Raw genomic sequence first — 26,855 nt, forward strand, 5'->3', positions numbered from 1 at the left:
CTGTCCACAGCTCAGTGCTGCTGCTGCTGCTGCTGCGTGAAGCCCGTTAGCATTAGCTTAGCATTAACACCTCATTATCAAACAGATGCTGTAGACTTCAGGGATTCTTCACAAACATCTGCTGGAGACATGAACCTCTCTAAGGTGCAGATCTGGTGGATGTGGATCCTGGGTGTATTCGCTGGTAAGTGTGTGTGTGTGTGTGTGTGTGTGTGTGTGTGTGTGTGTGTGTGTGTGTGTGTGTGTGTGTGTGTGTGTGTGTGTGTGTGTGTGTGTGTGTGTGTGTGTGTGTGTGTGTGTGTGTGTGTGTGTGTGTGCAATACTACCAAAACATATGATTCCAAGCTATCACAGAGTTGAAGTTCATGTCTCTCCAGCTTCTGCTATTCGGAAAACAACCTCCCAGTTGTCTTTTATGAAATACGACATCAATTTTCAACAGATATTGTAAAGGTTAAACGTATTAAAGCGTGCATTATGCTAAGGTGTGATTGGGGTTAGGGTGCAGGGTAGGGGTGTAACGGTTCACAGAAGTTACGGTTCGGTTCGTACCTCGGTTTGGGGGTCACGGTTCGGTACAACAAGAAAAAGCAAAAAAAAGTCCCAAATGCATAATTCCAGGTTTGTTATTTATTTTTAACAGTAGCAAGTTTCAGTTTAAAAATAAGGAACTCTGACATTTTTAATAATTAACTGTATTAAACAGTTAAAAACAAACCACACACACTCAGATGGCCATATTATCTATAATGGCTGATGTCAAACAAAAAGGTTTCATCAAGCTGTAAAACTAAAAAGAATGTCTTGAAAATATTACATCATAAATAATAAGAAAGTGTTAAGAGCGCCGTTGAAAAACATATGCCAAAAGCTTCCGTTATTTATTTTGGTCTCTCGGCTCTCATGTCTATTGGCTTCTTAAAAACAGAGGAGATCAGCTGTTGAACTGCTGTTGTCTTTCGCCGGGCTCCGGTGATTGGCCAATCTGGGTGATGCCTTCTGATGTGATTTAGCATGCTTGGCGTGTGTTGCCATTAGCATACCGCACCGCTGTCTAACAACGCCGACACACCGTCCTCGTCCGATCCACCACTCGCACTTCATCGTTGTTGTAGTCCACAGGGAACCCAAAATGTTCCCACACAGCTGATTTAAAAGAAGCAGGTGGGTTCTAGCTCCTGTGTGTTATCTGAAATCGCCATACTAACTTTTCTTCTTCTTGTATTTCGTTCGTTGTGTTGTTGTGTTTCTTCTTGTTCTTCGTTTGTTGTTTAAGGGCGGCTGGCAAACAGCTTTTAGGTGCAATACCGCCCCCTGGATTGTAACTAGTGTATTGGATACTGCCCTGAAGGACAGACTTATTTCCCACTCGTAAAAAAAAAAGGCGTATTCGTCGTGTGACTGCATGCACCGAACCGTGACGTCCGAACCGTGACGGTACGGGACGAATACGGATACCGTTATACCCCTAGTGCAGAGTGTTGTTTTTGTTTTTGATATGTTTGTGGATTTTCTGTAGCAGTGAAGGTCCTAAAAAAGTATGAATAAAAGAGGGACATTTATAGAAATACAACCAACAACAGCAACAATGATAGTTTCAAGTTACCACAGAGTTGTTCACTCTCACCTAATACAACTTTGTTGGAAAACACAAACCAGACGTCTTTCTAATCATGCCTTTTTATGGTTAGGTATATTGAGATTGTATATGATATACATAATTGCACAAGCAACTTTCTAAATGCATGTTCATTGTGTAAAAAGTACTGATCTCTCCAGAGACTGCTGTGTATGGAGCTCAGAAACAGCAGACAGCCTCTCGACTCATGGCCTGAAAACCCAAAATAAAGCTACGATACGACTAGGGTTGCAAAATTACGGGAATTTTCAAAGATGGAAACTTTCCACAGGAATTAACGGGAATAAACGGAAATGTATGGGAATAAACTGGGAATTTTCTAAATTGAAGGTTGGCTCTTCGTAGGGAACTTGAATATAGTTGGGGAAAGTATATTTTAGCATAATCTTGACTAAAACAAACAGATGCCATTCAAGTACACTTGAATATCCATGCCATAGCACACTGCTTACTGCATGGCTATTGAGACCACACAAAGGTTCGCAACAGGCTCACACATGTGAGAGTGGAAAAACTGGTTGGCATTCGGGCAAACCTAAAGGCCCTGACACACCTACCCGATTTTGGGAGTCAGAGGCCGTCAGAGGCAGTCGGGCATTCGCGGCACCCTACTCAGGTTGGTGTGTCCCGCACCGTCATTGCTTTACGGCACATCACACCTCCCGCGATGTTGAATTGGCCAAAGAAATCACTCTGATTGGCTGTTGCCTCTTTTGAATGACGAATACACACTACCGCTTTCTGCTGGTAAGGACAGTTATTGCCGCTCGTCGACCGAAGTCTTTGCGGTGTGTTTGTAGGCGGGCGTCGCAGGCGACGTAGCGGACGTAAAAGTCGGGATGCCTTCGGTACGCATTCTTTGGTCTCAGGTTGGTGTGTTGCGGCCTTTAGGCTCTTTGAGCCGGACACTTAGCCATCCTCAACAAGGACAGTGACACTGAAGAGGACGACTCAGAGTGTGATGTTGATGAGGCCCAGGAAGAGCCCATTGACCGAAAGGGTTTAGCAAAAATGCAGAGGATCGCTTGAAGGAAGATTTGCTTTTGTTTAATGGGACTTCTTGGAGGGAGAAGGGCTCTTTTCATTTAACATTTAGAATGGGACTTCTTGGAGGGAGAAGGGCTCTTTTCATTTAACATTTAGAATGGGACTTCTTGGAGGGAGAAAGGCTCTTTTCATTTAACATTTAGAATGGGACTTCTTGGAGGGAGAAGGGCTCTTTTCATTTAGAATGGGACTTTGTGGGGATTTTTGGATGGGGGGTGCATTTTTGTTCATTTTTTAATGAGTGGGGTTGGGGTGGATGAGTAACATTTAACTCAACATTCCTGTTTTCGTTCTTCAATTAAACAAATAATTGTTCAATAAAATAATTAAAACTTGTTCTGTTCAAAACATTTTTTTTTTTAAATCTGTTGAAATGTCATGTTTTTTTATTTAATTTTGCATCGAATATTTCCAAAATTCCCCAGCTTAACTTCCCATGGAAACTTTCGGGAAACTTTCCGCCCCTTTGCAACCCTAGATACGACACAGTATTGATAAATCCTGTCACAAAATATGCAAATATGCCCTGATATTGTACATTGTTGATGAGAAACAAGAGTTTTTAAGGGTCTTTGGTTTTCTAAAATGGTATTTCAATTAGCCGAAACCAAAGTGAACTGCTGAAATAAAAAGACTGAAAAGGTAACAGTTGCTGTGACATTGGAGTGGAATCCAGTTAGAAGTCAAGGAGATGCTTCGAGTCCCTTTCAAGGGACATCAAAAACAGAGAAGACTTGACAATCACATCGATGCAAAAAGCATAAACACAGCCATGGTGGAACTGCTGATTGATTTGCAGCATTTCCCACAAGAACCTGACACAGCCAGTTATTTTAGGGGTCGTTATCAATATTAGCAAGGGAAAAGTATTGGTAATATTATATCTCGTCATCATATCTCAATGTCGCCCTATTGCTTCACGCATTCCCGAATAAATATCTCTTAATCTTAGAATTTCACATGATCTTTCACCGTAAGAAACTCGAGTGTCTTGGCATCTGTCGCTCAGCCTCCCTAAAAAGCGGAGGCTCGGCATTGTTAGCATTCCTCTCTGCATTCAGATGTAAGGCATTTACCGTAGCTGCTGCCCTCTTCAAGAGAGATTTATATTTTCCAGAGAGACGGGACAGGGGTCTCTGTTCAAGGACAATTGGACGGGACACATGCTAGTTAATGGACATGCTGTCTCTTGAAGGGGGGATTAAACCTGTGACCGTCCAAATACAGGAAACAGTAGAACAACAAGCCTCTGACAGTAAATCATAAGTCCCTTTACAGATTTAAAACTTGCTTGATCTTGTTGGAAACGTTATTTCGATCTCTCTGTCTGTACAAACACACAGAAAAATGTACAGTAAAGTTGACTTTGAGATGAATTATGCCAGATTTGAGCCAATAGTTCATTCATTTCCATCTGCAGTCCTTAGGACCTAGTCTTCATCATGTTATGAAATGCATCGTTTTCCCCATATACATTTCTCAAAACATCAACATAACACCAAAGGACATGATCCACTCACATGCAGGGGCGCCCCTTGCGAACAGGCAACTGCTTGGGGCCCCGGACCAGAAGGGGGCCCCCAAAGAAGGTAGATTAAGAAGGTCCACAGCAACGACAACATGAAACACCCTTTAAGTTACTGCAACGACATGTCGGGAAACCCCCTCAAGGCGGCCCCATGCATATGCTTCTTATTTTAAGTTTTGCTCCGCTCTGGGGGGGGGACTAAAAATCAGCCCGGGACTCTCAACCGGCCCAATTCGGTACCGCAAGTAAATACCGCTAGCAACTTATTGACGGGGGGGGGTGCTAGTGACTTATCCGACCGGCCCACTTCATTACCGGCCCATCGGGATTCGATGACTCTCAAACTGTCGATGGCCAGTCCGTCACTGGGGAAGAGTGTGTTGGGGCGCCACTGATGGTGATGAAAGCTGGTTCGAGGGGCCCCCAGTGAATTTTTTCCTAGGGCCCCCACAGACTCTAGGATCACCACTGCTCACATGTTGGTGTTGGCAGTATCTCAAATTGAACATTTTAATTGCAAAAGGACAGTGGGGAAAAAAGCAGAAACATGTCACTGTGCTGATCTCATGTGTATTCTATAAAATGTAATAAAACAAATGCGTATTAAAGCTCTGAAAAGGCTTGAGCAGAATATATCATTTGAGTGGATTAAATACATTTATCCTAAAATGGCTCACAGGTTTATAGAAAGCTCTGTAACTGCTTTACCAATGCTTTATGAATACTAATGTTTTATCACATCTGCAAATGTATTTTACATCATGGTAGCAAAGCTGATTTGACTTTGTTTTTCCCTTTAGCATTTATTGTTTTAGTTTTCCTATAATAGCATTCAGGCCAGATCACCAGTCCATTAAATCCAAATAGAATTACTTTTATTCATCCTTTCCAATTCAGTGATTTCGTTGCGGGATGTTTTATGAAACCCACTTGTGAAGAATAGATAGAGGATGTGTGTGAGGATGAATGGACGCAGCCTGTTGGACATTATCTGCATCGCTGCAGATGTGCAATAAAAGACGCTCTCATTCACTTAAATCATCTTTATAGCGGCACATCCACTTTAAAAAATATCTACGAGCTGGAGATTGTTTGTCATTATCAGACGGAAAATTCCCCGCCTCCAAACAGGACCTTTTTTTATTTGTGTTTTGTTAGAAAACTCTCACTGGTCCCCGGCTTGAGCTTCAACCTCAGGATCCATGTATCTGTGATCCTCTCCAGAATGGAAGTAGTCATCACATACAGAGTAGGGATGCACGATATTTATCGGTCCGATATTAGGAATTATGACGTCATCCCGATAAACCCGATACCAGTATTAATAGCCCAGATAATATACAATATATTTTTGAGTAAAAAAAAAGAAAAAAATACTGCGGTGTGGGTGGATTGGGATGAGGGGCGCTTGTTTTTCACTCGGCTCCTCCCGTTTTGCCAGTACTGTGGTATTAGTGGTTTAGGAAGATGGGAGTTCTTCACAAATCCAGCGCTCCCTAACCCGTGAAGCCAGGACAGTAAACAAACATGTCGTCGGTGGTATGGGCGTTGGAGCTATGTGCAACTCAAGGCATACGCTCGAACCGGAGCTGCCTGGACGCTGCAATCATGTTGCGCACTATCCGTGCTGAGTGTGCTGACTTTTCGTACAATGTCCCACTGTCTGGCTTCCTGCATAAAGTCAAGTGCTCGGCGCAGTTGTGGCGAAATGTCGCTCCTCTGTTTTCATTTAAACAGCTCCTTATATCCGTTAGCGCAGCTAGCTAGCACCAGATGCTAACAACAACAATGCACGTAAGGTCTCTCGCTCGGGCCACACATACACACACCCTCCCGGTCCTCCAGATGGCCAGTCGGTGCCTGCCGGTGAGCGTGGAAGTGTGGTCTGCCACAAGCGGGCGGCAGGAGCGGGGCTGTCAGCATTAGCTCGTAGATGGTATTTGAAACTCGATGCGCTCTGAAACTACGGGGCGGCCGAGGAAAAAAAATACACATGCGTTAATTGCGTTAAAATAATTAGTGGGGTAAAAAAAAAAATATTATCGGTCTTGAGAAGCAGGAAGGTATCGGTATCGGTTTCAAAAAACCAATATCGTGCATCCCTAATACAGAGCATCAACTAGTTCCTGAACAGTGTCCTTCATGCTGATATCCAAGAGAGGGAGTCACACAGTCACAAGATGGAGGAATAGAAAGCAGTATTCAATGTTTACTTCAGATTAGCTCCACGTCAGAAATGAGCATGCTTGTCATGTCTCTCTCCATAGAGGCTGAATCATCATGTTGATCACATAGCTATCATATGCCTCAAACAGCCCTGATGCTCTTCTAGGTAATCACACATCCTGCCATGTTCACAGCTACAGTTGGGATACCTTTGTTATCATGTGGACTCTGATATTGGAAGAGGACATTCAGGATTTCCCCAACATGTTTACATATAGTATGAGGGCAATACTGTGGCGCTGTGTTTGTATATAAGATATCAATTCTCGGGAGAACATGGCACCTGTATACAAGATGGCCGCTGACGTTAACAACAACGTGACATCGAAGCTCCGTAAAAACCAAGCTGTCTCTGCCGTCTGACGCTCTATTTGACACGATTTCATATTTTTGCAGTTACAGTTTTTGATGAACAGAAATAGTGTTTCTGGCGTCACTTTAACATTCCACGGGGAAAATCTGCATTTTTGGTATGAGGGCGCACGCCGAGAGTAAGAGTTGTTACCCGGTTCAGACAAAACCCTGTTATTAAAGATCTAGTTACAGTAGATGCATTTATGATGTTATCTAGATTTGATCCTTTGCAGACCATTCAATCCAATCCACTTTATTTATATAGCACATATTAAAAACAGAGGGTTTTACCGAAGTGCTTCACAGCAGACATAACATTATAATAAAATATAATATTACAGTAATAGATAAAAGGCACACATAAGAATAGATAAAAAAGGCACATAAGGACTATGGACAGACAAATAAAAGCAAAACAATGAACATAAACCTATAACAAAAAGCACAACAGGGCTTCTTAAAAGTATATGCACTTCTTTTAGGTTGTATTTAGTGATGGTTACCCAAGCATTATTGCTCAGAAAAGATCTTTCTCATTAATAACAAGGACTATGAACTACGGGACAGTTTGAGAGTCATTCAAGATATTACAACCAGATATAAATACACACAGAAGCTGAATTTATTGGGCTTTTACTCTGCATGTTCATACAGTTTACATGTATGAGTACCTCCTTTTTAGAATAGAACAATTCACTATCAATAATATTTATTAATAATAATAATAATAATAATAATAGGAAAGCAATCTGGAGATATGTTGTGTTTAGAGCAAGGCTAACACACAATGATCAGACTGAACAACACTCCTCCTTTGAGTGAATGCAACAAGTCAAGCTCATTTTCTGGAGGTTAGAGATTCACATTGAAGGCAGACAGACAAGGCCATTTTAGGAGTAGTTTTATTTGATATCCACGCTCAAATGCATTGTTACAGTCGGAGCGATTCACTGTCCTTCACGGCATTTCCCCAGCCTGTCACGAGACGTTTGCTCAAAAGCTTCCTTCATGGCAGAAATATCATCATATGCAATTTTACTTTAGATAGTGGCAGAAAATAAATAGAGCCTTTGAAATAAGGGCTGCAAAATTCACAGAAATCTCAATATGCGCTAATGCAACAAATAGCAGTAAGCAACACATTTGTAAATGATGTGAAAATATCTGAAAGGAGCTGCAATTCACGGAGAATTCCTGGCATACAAACAATGATCATTTTCATATCGTGAATCATATCACATTTGCAAAATCACGCGGTCTTTTTCAAACCGTGCAGGCCTTTTAGCCGTTATTGTTTGCACTTATGGTTCAGTGTGACGTGGGAATTGGAGCAGAGAGTGGGCAATGATTGACAGCTCCAAGTGGCTCCTCTGTCCCGCCTCCCCTGCGTTTATTTTAGTCGTTGGCCAGATCAAAGCGTGCTACAGGACAACAGACAGCGAGCAGGAAGTGACAGACATGATGGCAGACAGAAATTAACAACGGCACGTAACTCCTCATCCACACTGAGGAAGATGCCAAAAGAAGCCATGAAACTAAACCCCAACAATACGTGCATCAGGAGTGTGTGTGTGTGTGTGTGTGTGTGTGTGTGTGTGTGGTGTGTGTGTGTGTGTGTGGTGTGTGTGTGTGTGTGTGTGTGTGTGTGTGTGTGTGTGTGTGTGTGTGTCCTAGCATTACTATACTTGTGGGCAGGGCCGCCTTAATGCACGGGGGCTTACGGAGATCAGGGGCCTATCATGAGCCAATAAATAAAAAATAAAAAGTTTTTTATTTCGGATGTTTTTAAAAGAATGTTAAATAAACAAAGTCTTGGCTTTCAGAATATGAAACTTTTATTTCCAAAATCACACGATAAATACATTTGTGAAGCTTGTAAAGGGAAGATGACAGCACTCACTCGCACTCACCCCCCCCTCCCTCCGGCTGAAATTATGAATGTAAGGCGTAGAGTAATCATAGATAACACGGCAGGGTCCGTTACAGTTTGTTTTCATCTGGTTTCAAATAAACAAAGTCTTGGCTTTCAGCCTGGCTAGCAGTGCTATGCTAATAAGCTGTGTCATATAGCAAAAGATAATGGGGATCCTAAATAAACATAAACATAGTAGTAGGCTGTAGTATGTTTTCATTTAAAACATAATTCATGGACTCTGTTACACCTTTAGCATGACGAGTTGTTGAATGCAGGTTCTGAACTCTAACTGATCCAGACTTCCTGTGAGGTGGATTGGCCGCTGCTGGTTTTCCTCTTAACACTCGGCTTAAGTTCCTGTCTGATGACTTCCACAGAAACACATCTGATCCGTGAGCTCAGACGCTCAGGGACTTTTAGAGGCACTGCTGTTGCTGTTGATCTGTCTGCATGTGCCTCTAACTCAGGGGTGGGAAGTAGTGGAGTACAAATACTTTGTTACTGTTCTTAAGTACATGTTTCTGGTATCAGTACTTTACTCCACTACTTATTTTTCTGACCACTTTTTACTTTCTACTTCTTACATGTTGAACACAAACACCTGTACTTTCTACTTCTTACATGTTGAACTCAAATACCTGTACTTTCTACTTCTTACATGTTGAACTCAAATACCTGTACTTTCTACTTCTTACATGTTGAAATCAAATACCTGTACTTTCTACTTCTTACATGTTGAACACAAATACCTGTACTTTTTACTTCTTACATGTTGAAATCAAATACCTGTACTTTCTACTTCTTACATGTTGAACACAAATACCTGTACTTTCTACTTCTTACATGTTGAACACTAATACCTGTACTTTCTACTTCTTACATGTTGAACTCAAATACCTGTACTTTCTACTTCTTACATGTTGAACACAAATACCTGTACTTTCTACTTCTCACATGTTGAACACTAATACCTGTACTTTCTACTTCTTACATGTTGAACTCAAATACCTGTACTTTCTACTTCTTACATGTTGAACACAAATACCTGTACTTTCTACTTCTTACATGTTGAACTCAAATACCTGTACTTTCTACTTCTTACATGTTGAAATCAAATACCTGTACTTTCTACTTCTTACATGTTGAACACAAATACCTGTACTTTCTACTTCTTACATGTTGAACACTAATACCTGTACTTTCTACTTCTTACATGTTGAACTCAAATACCTGTACTTTCTACTTCTTACATGTTGAACTCAAATACCTGTACTTTCTACTTCTTACATGTTGAACACTAATACCTGTACTTTCTACTTCTTACATGTTGAACACAAATACCTGTACTTTCTACTTCTTACATGTTGAACTCAAATACCTGTACTTTCTACTTCTTACATGTTGAACTCAAATACCTGTACTTTCTACTTCTTACATGTTGAACACAAATACCTGTACTTTCTACTTCTTACATGTTGAACTCAAATACCTGTACTTTCTACTTCTTACATGTTGAACACAAATACCTGTACTTTCTACTTCTTACATGTTGAACTCAAATACCTGTACTTTCTACTTCTTACATGTTGAACTCAAATACCTGAACTTTCTACTTCTTACATGTTGAACACAAATACCTGTACTTTCTACTTCTTACATGTTGAACACAAATACCTGTACTTTCTACTTCTTACATGTTGAACACTAATACCTGTACTTTCTACTTCTTACATGTTGAACTCAAATACCTGTACTTTCTACTTCTTACATGTTGAACACAAATACCTGTACTTTCTACTTCTTACATGTTGAACTCAAATACCTGTACTTTCTACTTCTTACATGTTGAACTCAAATACCTGTACTTTCTACTTCTTACATGTTGAACACTAATACCTGTACTTTCTACTTCTTACATGTTGAACTCAAATACCTGTACTTTCTACTTATTACATGTTGAACTCAAATACCTGTACTTTCTACTTCTTACATGTTGAACACTAATACCTGTACTTTCTACTTATTACATGTTGAACTCAAATACCTGTACTTTCTACTTCTCACATGTTGAACCCAAATACCTGTACTTTCTACTTCTTACATGTTGAACTCAAATACCTGTACTTTCTACTTCTTACACTTTGAACTCAAATACCTGTACTTTCTACTTCTCACATGTTGAACTCAAATACCTGTACTTTCTACTTCTCACATGTTGAACTCAAATACCTGTACTTTCTACTTCTTACATATTGAACACAAATACCTGTACTTTCTACTTCTTACATATTGAACTCAAATACCTGTACTTTCTACTTCTTACATGTTGAACTCAAATACCTGTACTTTCTACTTCTTACATGTTGAACTCAAATACCTGTACTTTATACTTCTTACATGTTGAACACAAATACCTGTACTTTATACTTCTTACATGTTGAACTCAAATACCTGTACTTTCTACTTCTTACATGTTGAACTCAAATACCTGTACTTTCTACTTCTCTCATTTTCCAAACAGCTGGTTCCTTTAGTCTGAATGTGTGTTTGATGCGTGATCATTATTCTTTAGAGTCATTGCGTGCCTATTGATTTGAACACGATCCGTGTATCCATCATTTCCTGGTCTTCTCTAAAGAAGAGGGACCAATGGAAACGTTGTCATGTTGCCGTTGTTCAGCATGGAAACATTCATTAGCTAACAATGACATTATTGTTCTATTAATATAAAGGGAGGTCAGGTACTCTTTAAAGCAGCTGCTAGTTATGGGTACTTTTTACTGAAGTACATTTCAAAGCCTCTTTACTTTTACTTGAGTAAAGAAGTTTAGTCAGTACTTCTACTTTCACCAGAGTATTTATAAACACGAGTATCTGTACTTCTACTTGAGTAAAGGATGTGTGTACTTTTGCACCCCCCTCATCTGATATTTCCTCTCTCCACATGCTCTCCAACTCTCTGAGTCATGTTGAAAGGTTTCAGGTTGCTGCTTGAAGCCTGGGAAATGTTTGCTGTGTGAATCACGGTTAAAAGCGACCGGCGGGCTTCAGCTGTGGTTTGAGGTCCGGTGTGAAAACATTCAGGGCGACATGGCCGTCAGCTGGAGCATTTCATGATCTGAACCTCAGCTGACGTGAGACTAAAATTAGATTTGTTGTGAATGTGTGAAGCACAGTATGTGTCGAGAACAAATCAGACATTACTGACAAAGTTCCAAGTTCAGTTTAAGGGTGTTAAAGAGGCCTTATTGTGCTCATTTAGAGGTGTATGTTGTGCCTCTACTGTGACATGTTACTTTAATGTTCAAAAAGCTCTTTATATTTCTCATTTACAAACACTTTCATTAAACACTACAGAAAAGGGAAACCCCAGAAAGCATAATAATAGGGCCTCTTGTAGGGCTGCGCAATAAATCATATTTTAATCGCAATTACGATTTTGGCTTGCAACGATTATGAAAAAAACATAATCGAAATAAAACGATTATTTACTTTTATTTGTTTTGTATTGGTTTTTCAGTTGAATTATACTTAAAGTTCAGAGTAATCAACTGTTAAAAACATACCGTTCAAATTTTTATTTGCAATAAATGGATGTTTTCAAAGTAAATGGATAATCGTTTTTAATAATCGTGATATCAATTATTGACCCAAATAATCGAGATTATGATTTTTGCCATAATCGAGCAGCCCTAGCCTCTTGTAACCTTCCTGGTGACTTGTTTCTAAATGTTTTTAATGTCGGGATAAGAGGTCATTTCCTCTCATTGCCAAAAGAAAGACATGGAAAATGAATGCTCACTGCTTTTCTGTAATCATTTGAAGCATCTAGTGTGATTATATTCTTAATCATTCTTAATATTGGGAGGGATGAAACCCTCTGTAATGGTGCATGCAGAGCACACACAGTGACATGTGTTCTCTGCTTTTAACCCATCCTAGTGCCAGGAGTCTAGTACCAGGAGCAGTGGCCAGCTATTGTACAGCAATGGGAGTGAGGGGGGGAAGGGGGATTTCCGGTGCCTTGCTCAAGGGCACCACGGCAGGGCAGGAGTTGAACTGGGAGCTCTCCAAGTAGCAGTCCACACTCCATATTTAGGTCTGTTCGGGGACTTGAACCGGCAGTACACAGTTGACAGTAAAACACCACAAAGTCACTGCCTTAAAACACAACCTGATCTTCATCCAAAAAGATCAGAATATGAGGCTCAATAAAGTCGATTAAGTATTCAAATAAATATAAAATGTGTTGTGTGTCTGTGTCGTAGGTCCGGTGCTTTGCTCAGAGGTTGAGACTCAATAAAGTCGATTATGTATTCAAATCTATCCTAAATGTAATATGTCTGTGTATATCTGTGTGTCGTAGGTCCGGTGCTTTGCTCGGAGGATGAGACTCGTCTGGTCAAAGATATCTTCGTCGGCTACAACAAGGTGGTGCGTCCGGTGGAGCACTTCAGTGAAGCTGTGGTCGTCACCGTGGGCCTGCAGCTCATCCAGCTCATCAGCGTGGTGAGAGCAATAACTGGAGTGGACATATCGAATGCTCACAACACTTGAAATGATCAAATACGATTAAAAAAAACCCTGCATAAATAATACATGTATAATATTAAACTGCAGAAATGATACGTAAAGTTCAATAAAATATGCGCAAATTAAAAGATATATATATTACACTGCACCAGATATAAATACAACTTATTAAACTGTACCAATTATACATATATATATTATTAAACTGCACACATTCTTATAGATATTTCTTTAAATGACCACAATTTGTATCTACTGTATTTACAAGGGATATTATAAGATATAACAAAATGCAAAACAGGGCGGTACTTAAAACAATTTGATGAATTGGAGACGAGGCTCTGCTTTATACCATGTTCAATGACGCTATGTTAATAATATTCAGTATTATTTATATATCGCATGATCCAATACAAGCAAAAAGTCCTATTGATCAGAGAAAACCACCAAGAGAGCTCCGCCTCTGTCCTTCGTCCTGCAATCAACGATGAAGGTATACCAAACACGTCAGTAAACGCAGAAAGGTTGGATTTCTGCATGCACCAAGTGGGAAATATCCATCTCTTTTAAACGTTCATTTGCAATACAATCACAGCAAGAAAGTCACAAAGGTCTACACCACTTGATGGCATGGCAACCAAAACAATGCAAAAATGGGAAAAGGAATCGGAGCACAATGCAGATGTAAGGCTACTTCCTCGTGAACCCAGCTCCAGCGTAAATAACAACACATTGCAACAAGGTGAGGAGACTTTATGACATCAGTGCCTCATTCTGCAGAACCACAAACTCATACCCAGCTGATGGCACGGCGGCAATGACAGATAAAAACACAAGCAGCAAATAACATATAAACAGCTCTTACTTTGGTAGCTCTCCTTCTGCGTCCAGAAGAAGGGGGTCATCCACTTCAAAGAGCATGAAGTGATTGTCATTTTAGTGTAAATAACAACAACACTGCAGGCATGGCCCAGCGGCCATAAAAGCACAAAACAAGCACATTGCATACATTTAAAAGCTTATATTCTCAGATGGAAAAATAACAATCAAGCTCAGCTTTTTCAGCCAGACCAAAGCAGACCAAAGCAAACCAAAGCAGACCAAAGCAGACCAAAGCAAACCAAAGCAGACCAAAGCAGACCAAAGCAGACCAAAGCAAACCAAAGCAGACCAAAGCAGACCAAATGAACCAAAGTCTTCCACATTTCACCTCAGTAGAAAATAATGCATGATAACAACCGAATCCCTTGAAACCAATGAAGGCCTAAGCTTGGGCCACAACAAGCTAAAATAATCTCAAATGTTCTCATTGTACCAGGAATGAATACACCTCAGTCCCTAAACCCCAACAAGGAGACATCACAAGCAGAGCATCTCAGAACCATAGACACCAGAAACACAAATTAAACTGAATATCTCTTACTGTTGAAGCTCTCCTTCTGCGTCTTTAGCTCCAACCGTTTGTAAAGATGGATGACAGCCTGAAAGTCTCTCTTTTTTTTAAGTCTTCAACACTTTTTGCTCCAGGCCTCCTCCTCCTCCTCCTCCCTCCTCCTCCTCCTCCTCTCATCGTCGCAGTTTTCCCCACAACATGTCGATGATGGATATCAATTAGCGGTGTTAACAAACTTTCTTCTGCTAGGAAAACCAGAACAATGATATCCTTTCGTTTTCATGTTTGGTAATCTTCTCAGAAAGTCCGTTAAGATCCCCAACGTCCATTTTCTTGACCGGGTAACACAGGTGCAAACAATTAGCCACTTTCTCCAGGGATAAAGCCTCAGCGTCAAACGTGTTTTTTTCCCCACAAGTTGTTTGGTTTAAAACATTTTCTCCGACTTGTTGGACACCGAGGTGATTTTGAAATCAAGTTTTTCTCCATAAAGTAGACTTTCAGACGATAATCCACCTGTTTCACGCCGACCACAGTTCCCATTGAGTTTCAAATCTGCCTGCCAATCACGACGTGCGTTCTGAGCCATCAGCCAAATGGAAGGCGAATTAGCTCCGCGCATGCGCATTGTAGTTTGGGGGTGCATTGACATTATTATTAAAGGTCCCATGTCGTGGCCATTTCTACTGATCATAATTCCATTGTTGAGGTCTACTAGAATAGATTTACATTGTTCAATGTTCCAAACTCACATTGGTTTCTCACAGCATCTCTGTAAAGTATGTGTATTCACTCTCTGTCCTACACGGCTTGTTGGAGCTCCATTATACAATAAAAAAAAATCAGATTTACAAGAAATACTAATTCTACTAAAATGACCATGAATAATGTTCTGAAAGCTTCTGACTGTTTTCTGTGTTTTCTCTGCCTCTCAGGATGAAGTGAACCAGATTGTGACCAGTAACGTCCGTCTGAAGCAGGTAAATGTGAAAACAAAAACATATAGTAAATATGTTAACAATGTATTTAGACTTTTAGCTGTAAATAAAACAACTGAATACAGCTTTTATCAGTGCGTTAATAAACTTAAATGCTTAATTGTTCCTATGTTCCCCCAGCGATGGTTAGATGTGAATCTGAAGTGGAATCCGGCTGATTACGGAGGCATCAGGAAGATCAGAGTCCCTTCAGCAGACATATGGAAACCTGACCTGGTGCTATACAACAAGTAAACACACACACTCTTATATTCTCACACACACTCTCTCTATCTTATATCCTCACACACACACTCTCTCTCTCTCTCTCTCATATCCTCACATACACTTTATTTCTCATATCTTCACACACACTCTCATATTCAATGTATTCTCCTGAACCCCCTCTCCTCTTCCTCCTCTTCCTCCTCTTCCTCCTCTGCAGTGCTGATGGAGACTTTGCCATCATCCAATTCACTAAAGTCCTGCTGGACCACACGGGGATCATCATCTGGAACCCTCCGGCCATCTTTAAGAGTTACTGCGAGATCATCGTGCTGCACTTCCCCTTCGACCTGCAGAACTGCAGCATGAAGCTGGGGACCTGGACCTACGACGGGCTGCTGGTGGTCATCAACCAGGTCAGTGACACCCAGAAACACACAGGGATGGAAAAGGTACACACAACCTTTACTCAAGTAGAAGTGCAGATAATCGTGTTTAAAGTAGAAGTACTGACTAAACTAAAAGTAAAAATGTACTCATTGGTAATGCCTTGTAATCATGCTGCGGTATATCTAATCTTTACCCAAAACCTTTTACCTTTGTTCCTCCTCCCCTGCGTTGTAGGACAGCGATCGTCCGGATAAATGTACAAACAATAAAAAACAATCATTTACTTTTGGGTATATTTAAACACCTGGTAAACATTTATGTTTTCCTTATTCTATAAGAGTTTTTAAAATATGTTAAAGTATTTTTTACAACTTACTGTGTTTATGAATGCACTAGTACATCAATCAATAAAATATATCTATCCAATTCAATCCAACTTTACGTATAGCACATTTAAAAACAACAGAGTTGACCAAAGTGTACATCAATAAATATATTCAAAAAAGCAGCATAAATACATTTAGACAAAACCGATAGGACAAAAAGAAACTAATGTAAAAGCACGAGACAATAACAAATATATAATAATACACCAGATATACCCTATCCTTTAACATCCTTTAATTACCCCCTCCTCTCCTGTGTGCAGGACAGCGACCGTCCGGACCTCAGTAACTTCATGGAGTCAGGGGAGTGGGTGTTGAAGGACTACAGGAGCTGGAAGCACTGGGTTTACTACACCTGCTGCCCCGACACGCCCTACCTGGACATCACGTATCACTTCCTGATGCTGCGGCTGCCGCTCTACTTCATCGTCAACGTCATCATCCCCTGCATGCTGTTCTCCTTCCTCACCGGACTGGTCTTCTACCTGCCCACTGACTCCGGTACCATACAATACAGACTTATATAACGCACTTTAAAACCTCCAGACCAAAGTGCTGTGCAGTCAAACAAACAAAACATCACACAGCTCAGCTCACACACCATAAAGCAAGTACAAGTAAAAACAATAGAGAATTTAAAAGCAATAAAAGTAACAATCTACAAGATGTGAATACGCCAAGGAGAGGTGGGTCTTCAAAAGTGATTTCAAAGCAGACAGTGGATGCCTGTCTGATGTTCAGATCATTCCACAGTGTGGGAGACAGACAGTGCATAGAAACTTGTCTTAAAACATATCAGACCATGCCCGATGTTTTCCTGTTGGCTCTAGGGTAGAAACTCCATGTCACGTAACTGATACGCTTTGTGAAGGGATTAAAGGATCATGTTTTGACATTCTGCAAGAAAGGGTTTGTTGTGGCGATCCAGCATAACACAACAGGAAAGACTGAAACAGAGAGGAATCAATAAAACACAAACACAGATATAGCTGATCAATAATTATTATTTAGTTGTTGCAACAAACAAACAATAATGGGAAGTACATCACCTGCTGCCACAGCCGCCAATCGTGGAAGTGCCCCCCGACAGTAGCAGTAATCATACAGCATATTGAGCCACTGCAATGAACACACACACATTTTATCATGCAGCCTACCACACAGATGCCCCATGTTTATCTCTCTGAAAGCTGTATATGTTTAAACGTCATCGTCTCATGACATCTTTAGGATTAGTTAACTAACTAAACTAAAGGTTAACTGTTTTTATAACCTGAGGCCTTCTCTGAACTTCCTCTACCCTCGGTGTCAGCTCACTTAAAATGAATCCATTGATAATTCAGAACGACCATTGTCTCTCTAACTGTGTGTGACCCAACTCAGTAACACACATCATATAGCATGTGATCTCTAATACATATCAGAAATACACTGTATCAAACATTCTGCTATAACAGGTTACACAACTAAATCAGTTTGCAATCAGGAAAACAAGACCAAACCTAATCAAAACAAAAACAGAGTATTCATTTTTTAAATGTGAATTAGGAGGAATTTAAACAACAGGCAGAATAGTCAAAGTCAACTTTATTATCAATCTTTCAGGTTGTGTGTACAGACAGAGAGATCGAAATACCGTTTCCCACAACACCGAATAACAAAGATATGTAAAAATATGTATACAAATATGTATATCTATATATATATATATATATATATATACACAATCAATAGACACATATACACACATTAAGACATGCATAAAAGCACAACAATCAATATATACAAAATAACAGTCACTTCAATATCTTTGAGAAAGAATAGGCAGGAATAATGTGTGTGTGTGTGTGTGTGTGTGTGTGTGTGTGTGTGTGTGTGTGTGTGTGTGTGTGTGTGTGTGCGTGTGCGTGCGTGTGTGTGTGTGTGTGTGCATGTGCATGTGCGCGTGTGTGTGTGTGTGCGCGCAGGTGAGAAGATGACGCTCTCCATCTCCGTCCTGCTGTCCCTCACTGTGTTCCTGCTGGTGATCGTTGAGCTCATCCCCTCCACCTCCAGCGCTGTTCCTCTCATCGGGAAGTACATGTTGTTCACCATGGTTTTCGTCATCGCTTCCATCATCATCACCGTCATCGTCATCAACACACACCACCGCTCGCCCAGCACACACACCATGCCCAACTGGATACGCAAGGTGCCTGTTCCCACCGTTTCTTATTAAAGGTCTCCTATCATGCAAAATGCACTTTTTGATGTCTGATATACAAAGACATATGTCCCCGAAATGTCAGAAAACAAAACCATCTGTCTTCTCCTCCTTACCCTACCCATCTAAAGTGCAGAAATAACAGGCAAAACTTAGCAGAAATCTCTAAAAATGGGGCTACAACGGAGCTGATCCAGATTTGCGTCCGATATGACGTAATATCGGAAATGTGGACCCACGGCCCAATCAGAAACGTTGCTATCAGAAACAATGCCCTACGTAATATGGTCTTTGTTTACATTAGCAAGCATCGCTTACACTCAGAGCTAACCTGTACTAGAGAGAGTATGTGTAAGGAAGCAGGAAACAAAAAAGGAATTAACCTTGTGGTAAACCTGAGAGAGGAAAATAGTTTGAGCTCCATACTGTTTCAGAAAGAATCCTTGATGTGGTTTGGAACATGATGGCATTTAATCACGGCATCATTTAACTGTATCTGCCGGGTAATTCTGAGCAGGCATTAGCTCCCCCTCCTCTTTTTTTTCAAGCTAAGGACCCCGAATCAGCGTTTCTCTAACCGAGCTGGAACAGATGGAGGGATTTCTAAAATGCATGATCTGTTTGGTATTTTGAGCAAAACACATCATAGACAAGTTTTTATATTTGTATATATCTGAGACCTATAATATATTGATGAAAAACAGTATAATAGGGGACCTTTAAGATAACTAGAAATATATCAGACTGAAGAAGTGTTATTAAATGTAATGGATACCTGGTGCTTGTGTTTGTCTCTCAGGTGTTCATAGAAACCATTCCCAACATGATGTTCTTCTCCACGATGAAGCGTCCCGGGCAGGAGATCCGGCAGAAGAGATCGTTCCCAACGGACATGGACATCTCCGACATCTCAGGTAAGGCCGCAGATTTGTTTTAAACGTAAAGGTTTCAGCTCATTGGAAACTAATGCACGAGCACTTGAAGTGGTTTGGCTTATTTGGAGATAATGTACCTGCAAGATTCAAGTTTCAGGGCATTATTGTCATTTGCTCATTAGCTACAGTGAAGATAGGGCTCCTTCAGCAATGCATCATAGGACATAGAACAAATAACAGATACAACAGATAATACAGATAAAATAGTGCAAGAGAATGTTTGAGATGTGCAAGTAAATACAAATAAAATAGAAATAGTGCAAGAAGAGTCTACACTGTATAGAAGTATAATATTCGTATCTTGATGGTTTGTGGGGATACTAGATAGATGGATAGACGGACGGACGGACAGACAGATAGGTGGATAGATGGATGGATGGACGGACAGATGGTTGGATAGATAGATAGATAGATAGAGAGAGAGAGAGAGAGAGAGAGATGGATGGACGGACGGACGGAGAGAGAGAGAGAGAGAGAGAGAGAGAGAGAGAGAGAGAGAGAGAGATAGAGAGAGAGAGAGAGAGAGAGAGAGAGAGAGATAGAGAGAGCTAAGATCATAGCGATCTGCTCGTCTCTCATCTCTTCTCTATGAGAGAGAGAGATTTTCAAACCACTTTTATTCACAAAGCAAATAACCAAACAGACACATTGTCAGTTCAGACAACGACTGAAAATAAGATCCTCCTTCTCCACAGAACACAAAGCATTTTTAACCACATGGCCTCAAATTCTCCCACATTTTTTGTTAAACAAAAGTAACTGTAGTCCGCTTTCAGTCTTGCTTTAACCATCCGCTTGAAAATCGAAACTGCATCGGTATCCAATGATCCCGCAACTTTATTCCTCCTGCTGAGGGAGATGGCCATTTTAGCCTGCCCCAACAAAAAATTCAAAAGCTGACTTTTGCACTTTTGCTTCTGGCTGTACCTACAACCCAAAATGAACATTGACTTAGAAAAAACCACATTAAACAAAATCAACATCTGAGTGAGTAACTGAAAAAGACAAAGGAGTCGACCACATTCTGTAAAGCAATGAAAATGGTTTCCCTCTGTTCACAGAAAGGACAGGCGTCAGACACTGTAGGGTTGATCACAGAAACAAACGCATTAACAGCTACCGCAGCGTGGAGAGCCCTCCACTGGAGAGCCCCACCCCTCTTAGTCAGCGGAGGCTTGTAGAGCGCTCTCCACTCAGGCCTCTGAGCCTCCGGCAGGCCCAGGTGGGCTCTCCACCGGGTGTCCACTCGCTCTTGGAGTCTGCTCTGATTCAGAACCTTTGTCCCCAAATAATAAAATGTTTTGTTGGACATGGTGCTAAACTTAAAATCAGTAACATTGTCCAACTTTAACAAAAAAACCCTCACAACTGAGATCAGGAAAACATTGCATCTCTGGAAAAGAGTCATTGTCATTTGGAGACTTCAGTCCGTTACAGTGAGCAGCGATCAGCGCCAGCTCTGACTGGCTGAGCTGCTGTTTCCAGCTCTGCAGCAGGAGGCTGACCACCCGGACTGACCTGAGGCTCAGACGTGAGGCCAGGCCTGCAGCGTTGTCCAGACCGGGGCCACACACCTCCACCACCTGGCCCAGCGTGAGGATCCTCTCCTCACAGAGTCTCTGTTGTAGAGAAGGCCCTACTCCACACACAAAACGAGATCCACGGACCACCGGCTCTCTGAGGAGCCAGTACAGTGAGCCACAGCACTCTGGTCTCTCTTTTTTGAGTAGTCCCCACACCTTGAAGAGACCTCCATAGAAACCCGAGAGATTGTTCAGGCGTAATCCTTTCAGGTCCATTAGGAACAGCGACTCAGCCAGACCCAGCCCACCACAGCGCTCCAATAAGGCCCGAGCTACGGGTCTCCAGACCAGGTCAGCAGGTCCAGTCAGGAACCTCTGGACGAACCGGAGCCTGAAGGCCGCCCCTCTGCTTGCCAGGTGAACCAGGCCATGTCCCCCCTCCTCCTTTGGCAGGAACAGGACGCTCTGAGGGACCCAGTGCATGCGGTCCCAGAAGAAGTCCACCATGAGAGCCTGCACCCTGGACAGCAGGTTTACGGGTGGGTCGGTGCACGCCAGCCGGTGAGCCAGCATGGAGGAAACAAGGTTGTTTAAAATAAGGATTCTCCCTTTAAAAGAAAGTTTGGGAAGGATCCACTTCCACTTCTTTAACCGGCCTTCCACTTTCTCTATAAGCCCGTCCCAGTTCTTCAGACAAAACGTGTCATCACCAAGATAAATACCCAGGTACTTTAACCCTGCCCTTTTCCAACCAAGGCCCCCAGGTAACACCAAGCTGTCAATACTGCCCTCTCCTACTGCTAAGGCCTCACTTTTCCCCCAGTTGACTCGAGCAGATGAGATTTTGCAAAAATTGCTCACAGTTTCAGTTAAAACATTGATGTCATCTTGTTTTTTAACAAAGACCATTATGTCATCCGCATACGCAGACAATTTAAAAACATCCCTACAGCCAGGAAAAGAGAAACCCTGTAACTTTGACCTTAACCGGTGTAAAAAAGGCTCTATGGCCAGGGAGTAGAGCATCCCGGACAAAGAGCAGCCCTGTCGGACTCCTCTCTGAGCTTCAAAAGGAGCACACAAACTACCGTTTATCTTCAGTACACTCTCAATGTCCCTGTACAAGACCTGGATCTTGGCTATGAGACCAGAGCTGAACCCAAAAGCTTCCAGCGTCTGCCACAAGTACTGGTGTTCAACTCGGTCAAAAGCCTTTTCTTGGTCTAGAGAAATCAGACCAAGCTCACAGCCCAATGAACCGGAGAGGTCCAAAACATCTCGAATTAGAGTCACGTTGTCAGTTATCAACCTGCTGGGTACACAGTATGTCTGGTCTACGTGAATGACATGCTCCATCACTTTCCTCAGCCTCATCGCTAACACTTTGGAAAGCAGCTTGTAGTCGGTACAGAGTAGAGACACAGGACGCCAGTTCTTAATCTCCTGCAGGTCTCCTTTCTTAGGGAGGAGAGTGAGCACAGCTCTCCTGCAACTCAGAGGCAACCTCCCGTTACTTAGACTGTCTCTGAGCACACTCAGCAGGTCGTCACCTATAACTGGCCAGAGAGCCTTATAGAAGTCTGCAGGCAGGCCGTCTATGCCAGGAGCCTTCCCACTCTGCATGCTCTGCAGGGCCTCCTGCAACTCCTGGGCAGAGAGCTCCGCCTCCAGCTCAGCATGGTCCTCCTCAGGGACGTTAGGAAGGCCCTCATAGAACGACTGCGCCACCTCTGGCTCGGCCTGGAACTCTGTTCTGTAGAGCTCTTTGTAGAACTTTGTAGGGGCGCTGCGGATTTCGGGGGGGGGAGAGAGTTCCAGAGGGTGGGGGATGCCACACTGAAGGCTCTGTCACCAAAAGTCCGCAACCTGGTGCGGGGGGTGGAGAGGAGATCCTGTCCAGATGATCTTAGCTTCCGGGATGGAGTGTGGTAGCGGAGAAGGTCAGACAGGTATTGGGGGGCGAGGGCATGGAGGGATTTGTAAGTCAGAAGAAGGAGTTTATAGGTGATACGGTGCTTGACTGGGAGCCAGTGGAGGTGGATCAGGGTGGGGGTGATGTGCTGCCAGGGCTTGGTGTGAGTGAGCACCCTGGCAGCCGAGTTCTGCACATACTGGAGCCTGTCCAGGGCTTTACTGGGAACCCCGAACAGGACTCCGTTGCAGTAATCCAACCGGGAGGAGACGAATGCATGAATGAGGGTCTCGGCCACGGAATCAGAGAGTGATGGTCGTAGACGGGAGATGTTCCTGAGGTGATAGAAGGCAGACTTAGTGACGGATTTGATGTGTGACTGAAATGAGAGAGTGGAGTCAAGGATGACACCCAGGTTACGGACTTCGGGAGACGGGGAGATGGAACAGCCGTCAATGTGGAGGAGGAGATCCCCAACCTTCCGGAGCAGTGCTTTGGGGGCCACAACCATGAGCTCAGTCTTCTTACTGTTGAGTTTGAGTAGATTTGCTGTCATCCAGGTTTTTATGGCATGGAGACAGTTGACCAAAGACTGTGGAGGGAGCTGGGCGGATGGTGAGGTGCTGAGATAGAGCTGAGTGTCGTCAGCGTAGCAGTGGAAATTGAGACCGAATTGACGTATGATCTGGCCAAGGGGGAGCATGTAAATGGTGAAAAGTAGGGGACCAAGCACGGAGCCTTGGGGGACACCATGGTTGACTGGGGCCGAGGGGGAGGATGAGCCGCTGATGCTAACAAACTGAGACCTGGTTGATAGATAGGACTGAAACCATGACAGAGCTGTGCCAGTGATGCCAAGGTTGTCAGAGAGGCATTTCAGGAGGACTGTATGAGAAACAGTGTCAAAAGCAGCAGAGAGGTCGAGGAGGATGAGAATACTGATTTGTCCGGAGTCAGCAGCGAGAAGGAGGTCATTAGTGATCTTGAGGAGGGCGGTCTCTGTGCTGTGATGTGCTCTGTAGGCTGACTGTAGGGGTTCGTAGAGCTCATGGTTGGACAGATGTTGATGAAGCTGGGCGGCGACTGCTCTTTCCAAGGTTTTGCTAAGGAAAGGAAGGTTGGAGATCGGTCGGTAGTTGTTCAGCTCCTCAGGGTCCAAACCAGGCTTCTTGAGGATGGGAGTGATGGAGGCGGTTTTGAAGCAGGAGGGAACTATTCCAGATGACAGAGAGGAGTTGATGATGTCTGTTATGATGGGGCAGTGGGTGGGAAGGCAGGCCTTGACCAGCACCGTGGACATGGGGTCAAGGGAGCAGGTGGAGGCCTTAGCATTGGTCACCAGCTTCGAGACCAGTGGAACATCCACTGGGGAGAAGGAGGAGAGAGAGCATTGGGGATTGAGGGGTTGAGCTGGGAGTGTGCATTTCTGTGTCAGGGGCCAGTGCAGTTTAAGTCCAGTACTCTTGCCTCAATCAAATACATGTACTCTACAGGTGCCAGGATGCAGTGTCTCTCTGTGTATTCACATGTTTCTCTACCTGTGTCTCCTCTTCAGGAAACCTCGGTCCCACCAGCGTCCCGTACCAGTCTCCCATCACTAAAAACCCCGACGTCCGCAGCGCCATCGAAGGAGTGAAGTACATCGCAGAGACCATGAAAGCAGACGAGGAGTCTAACAACGTAAGACAGGAAGCATTTGAACAAGTTCATACAATTCATAAAACCATCGGTAGCGGCCAAAATCATAGCTTAAAAGTAAACTACCGCTGAGGCACCAGATAGCGAATCTTACAAGATCGTCAGTTCTGTGCATTTTATTCCTATCACAAAGGTACAATGAACAGGTTTACTTTCCTTAAGCCTTGCCTATGGCTTTCTTTCTTGCTTACAATTACACCAGGTGCTCTACCCAGTGCCCAAAACTGCCTTCCATAAAAAAGCATAAAACTACTTTAACTAACTGCAATAATATCACTAAAGAATAGAACATTTACTATACACGAAAACAACAAGAAAACAAATGTTAAACTATTAAATAATATATAGCTCCAACACCATCCATATGTAACAACACACAAAGCTAAACGTCTCTACCAAGCTGTGTAGCAGTCAAAATATTGTGTGCAAAATAAATAATTATATCTGCATCAAGAACAAGTGAATAAATTGCATTTTGAATTGCATGTAAGTAAAATGATCTCTACAAATACTTTGTTACTGTACTGAAGTACATTACCCCACTACTTATTTTTCGACTTTTTACTTTTACTTCTTACATATTGAACACAAATACCTGTACTTTCTACTTCTTACATTTTGAACACCATTACCTGTACTTTCTACTTCTCACATGTTGAACCCAAATACCTGTACTTTCTACTTCTCACATGTTGAACCCAAATACCTGTACTTTCTACTTCTCACATGTTGAACCCAAATACCTGTACTTTCTACTTCTTACATGTTGAACACAAATACCTGTACTTTCTACTTCTTACATGTTGAACACAAATACCTATACTTTCTACTTCTTACATGTTGAACACAAATACCTGTACTTTCTACTTCTTACATGTTGAACACAAATACCTATACTTTCTACTTCTTACATGTTGAACACAAATACCTGTACTTTCTACTTCTTACATTTTGAACACAAATACCTGTACTTTCTACTTCTCACATGTTGAACCCAAATACCTGTACTTTCTACTTCTTACATGTTGAACTCAAATACCTGTACTTTCTACTTCTTACATGTTGAACACAAATACCTATACTTTCTACTTCTTACATGTTGAACACAAATACCTGTACTTTCTACTTCTTACATGTTGAACACAAATACCTGTACTTTCTACTTCTTACATGTTGAACACAAATACCTGTACTTTCTACTTCTTACATGTTGAACTCAAATACCTGTACTTTCTACTTCTTACATTTTGAACACAAATACCTGTACTTTCTACTCCTTACATGTTGAACACAAATACCTGTACTTCTCTCATTTTCCAAACAGCTGGTTCCTTTATTCTGAATGTGTGTTTGGTGCGTGATCATTATTCTTTAGAGTCATTGCGTGCCTATTGATTTGAACATGATCCGTGTATCCATCATTTCCTGGTCTTCTCTAAAGAAGAGGGACCAATGGAAACGTTGTCATGTTGCCGTTGTTCAGCATGGAAACATTCATTAGCTAACAATGACATTATTGTTCTATTAATATAATGGGAGGTCAGGTACTCTTTAAAACAGCTGCTAGTTATGGGTACTTTTTACTGAAGTACATTTCAAAGCCTCTTTACTTTTACTTGAGTAAAGAAGTTTAGTCAGTACTTCTACTTTTACCAGAGTATTTTTAAACACGAGTATCAGTACTTCTACTTGAGTAAAGGATGTGTGTACTTTCTCCTCCTCCAGGCTGCAGAGGAGTGGAAGTTTGTTGCCATGGTGCTGGACCACATCCTGCTGTGTGTGTTCATGGCTGTGTGTATCATCGGTACGCTCGCAGTGTTTGCCGGCAGACTCATCGAGCTCAACACGCTGTAGAGACACACACACACACAGAGGACTGCGTTTTCACCTGGAGACGCATCGGGAAAAATAAGTGTTTATCATGTGTTCAGGTTGTTTTAAAGTTGCATTTTAAAGGCACACGTATCTTGA

General features: G+C 42.0%; 1 protein-coding gene across 1 annotated transcript; it reads left to right on the forward strand.

The window, feature by feature from the left end:
- chrna1 (cholinergic receptor, nicotinic, alpha 1 (muscle)) lies at nucleotides 1-26,855 on the forward strand. The gene is made up of 10 exons (XM_034216503.1): nucleotides 1-184; nucleotides 13,076-13,218; nucleotides 15,571-15,615; nucleotides 15,754-15,863; nucleotides 16,058-16,253; nucleotides 16,877-17,114; nucleotides 18,581-18,804; nucleotides 19,616-19,730; nucleotides 24,742-24,866; nucleotides 26,610-26,855. The coding sequence occupies exons 1-10, from the start codon at nucleotides 130-132 to the stop codon at nucleotides 26,736-26,738; spliced, it is 1,380 nt and encodes a 459-aa protein (XP_034072394.1). The 5' UTR covers nucleotides 1-129; the 3' UTR covers nucleotides 26,739-26,855.

This window comes from Gymnodraco acuticeps, unplaced genomic scaffold (assembly GCF_902827175.1).
Source record: "Gymnodraco acuticeps unplaced genomic scaffold, fGymAcu1.1, whole genome shotgun sequence".
NCBI classification, from domain to species: Eukaryota; Metazoa; Chordata; class Actinopteri; order Perciformes; family Bathydraconidae; genus Gymnodraco; species Gymnodraco acuticeps.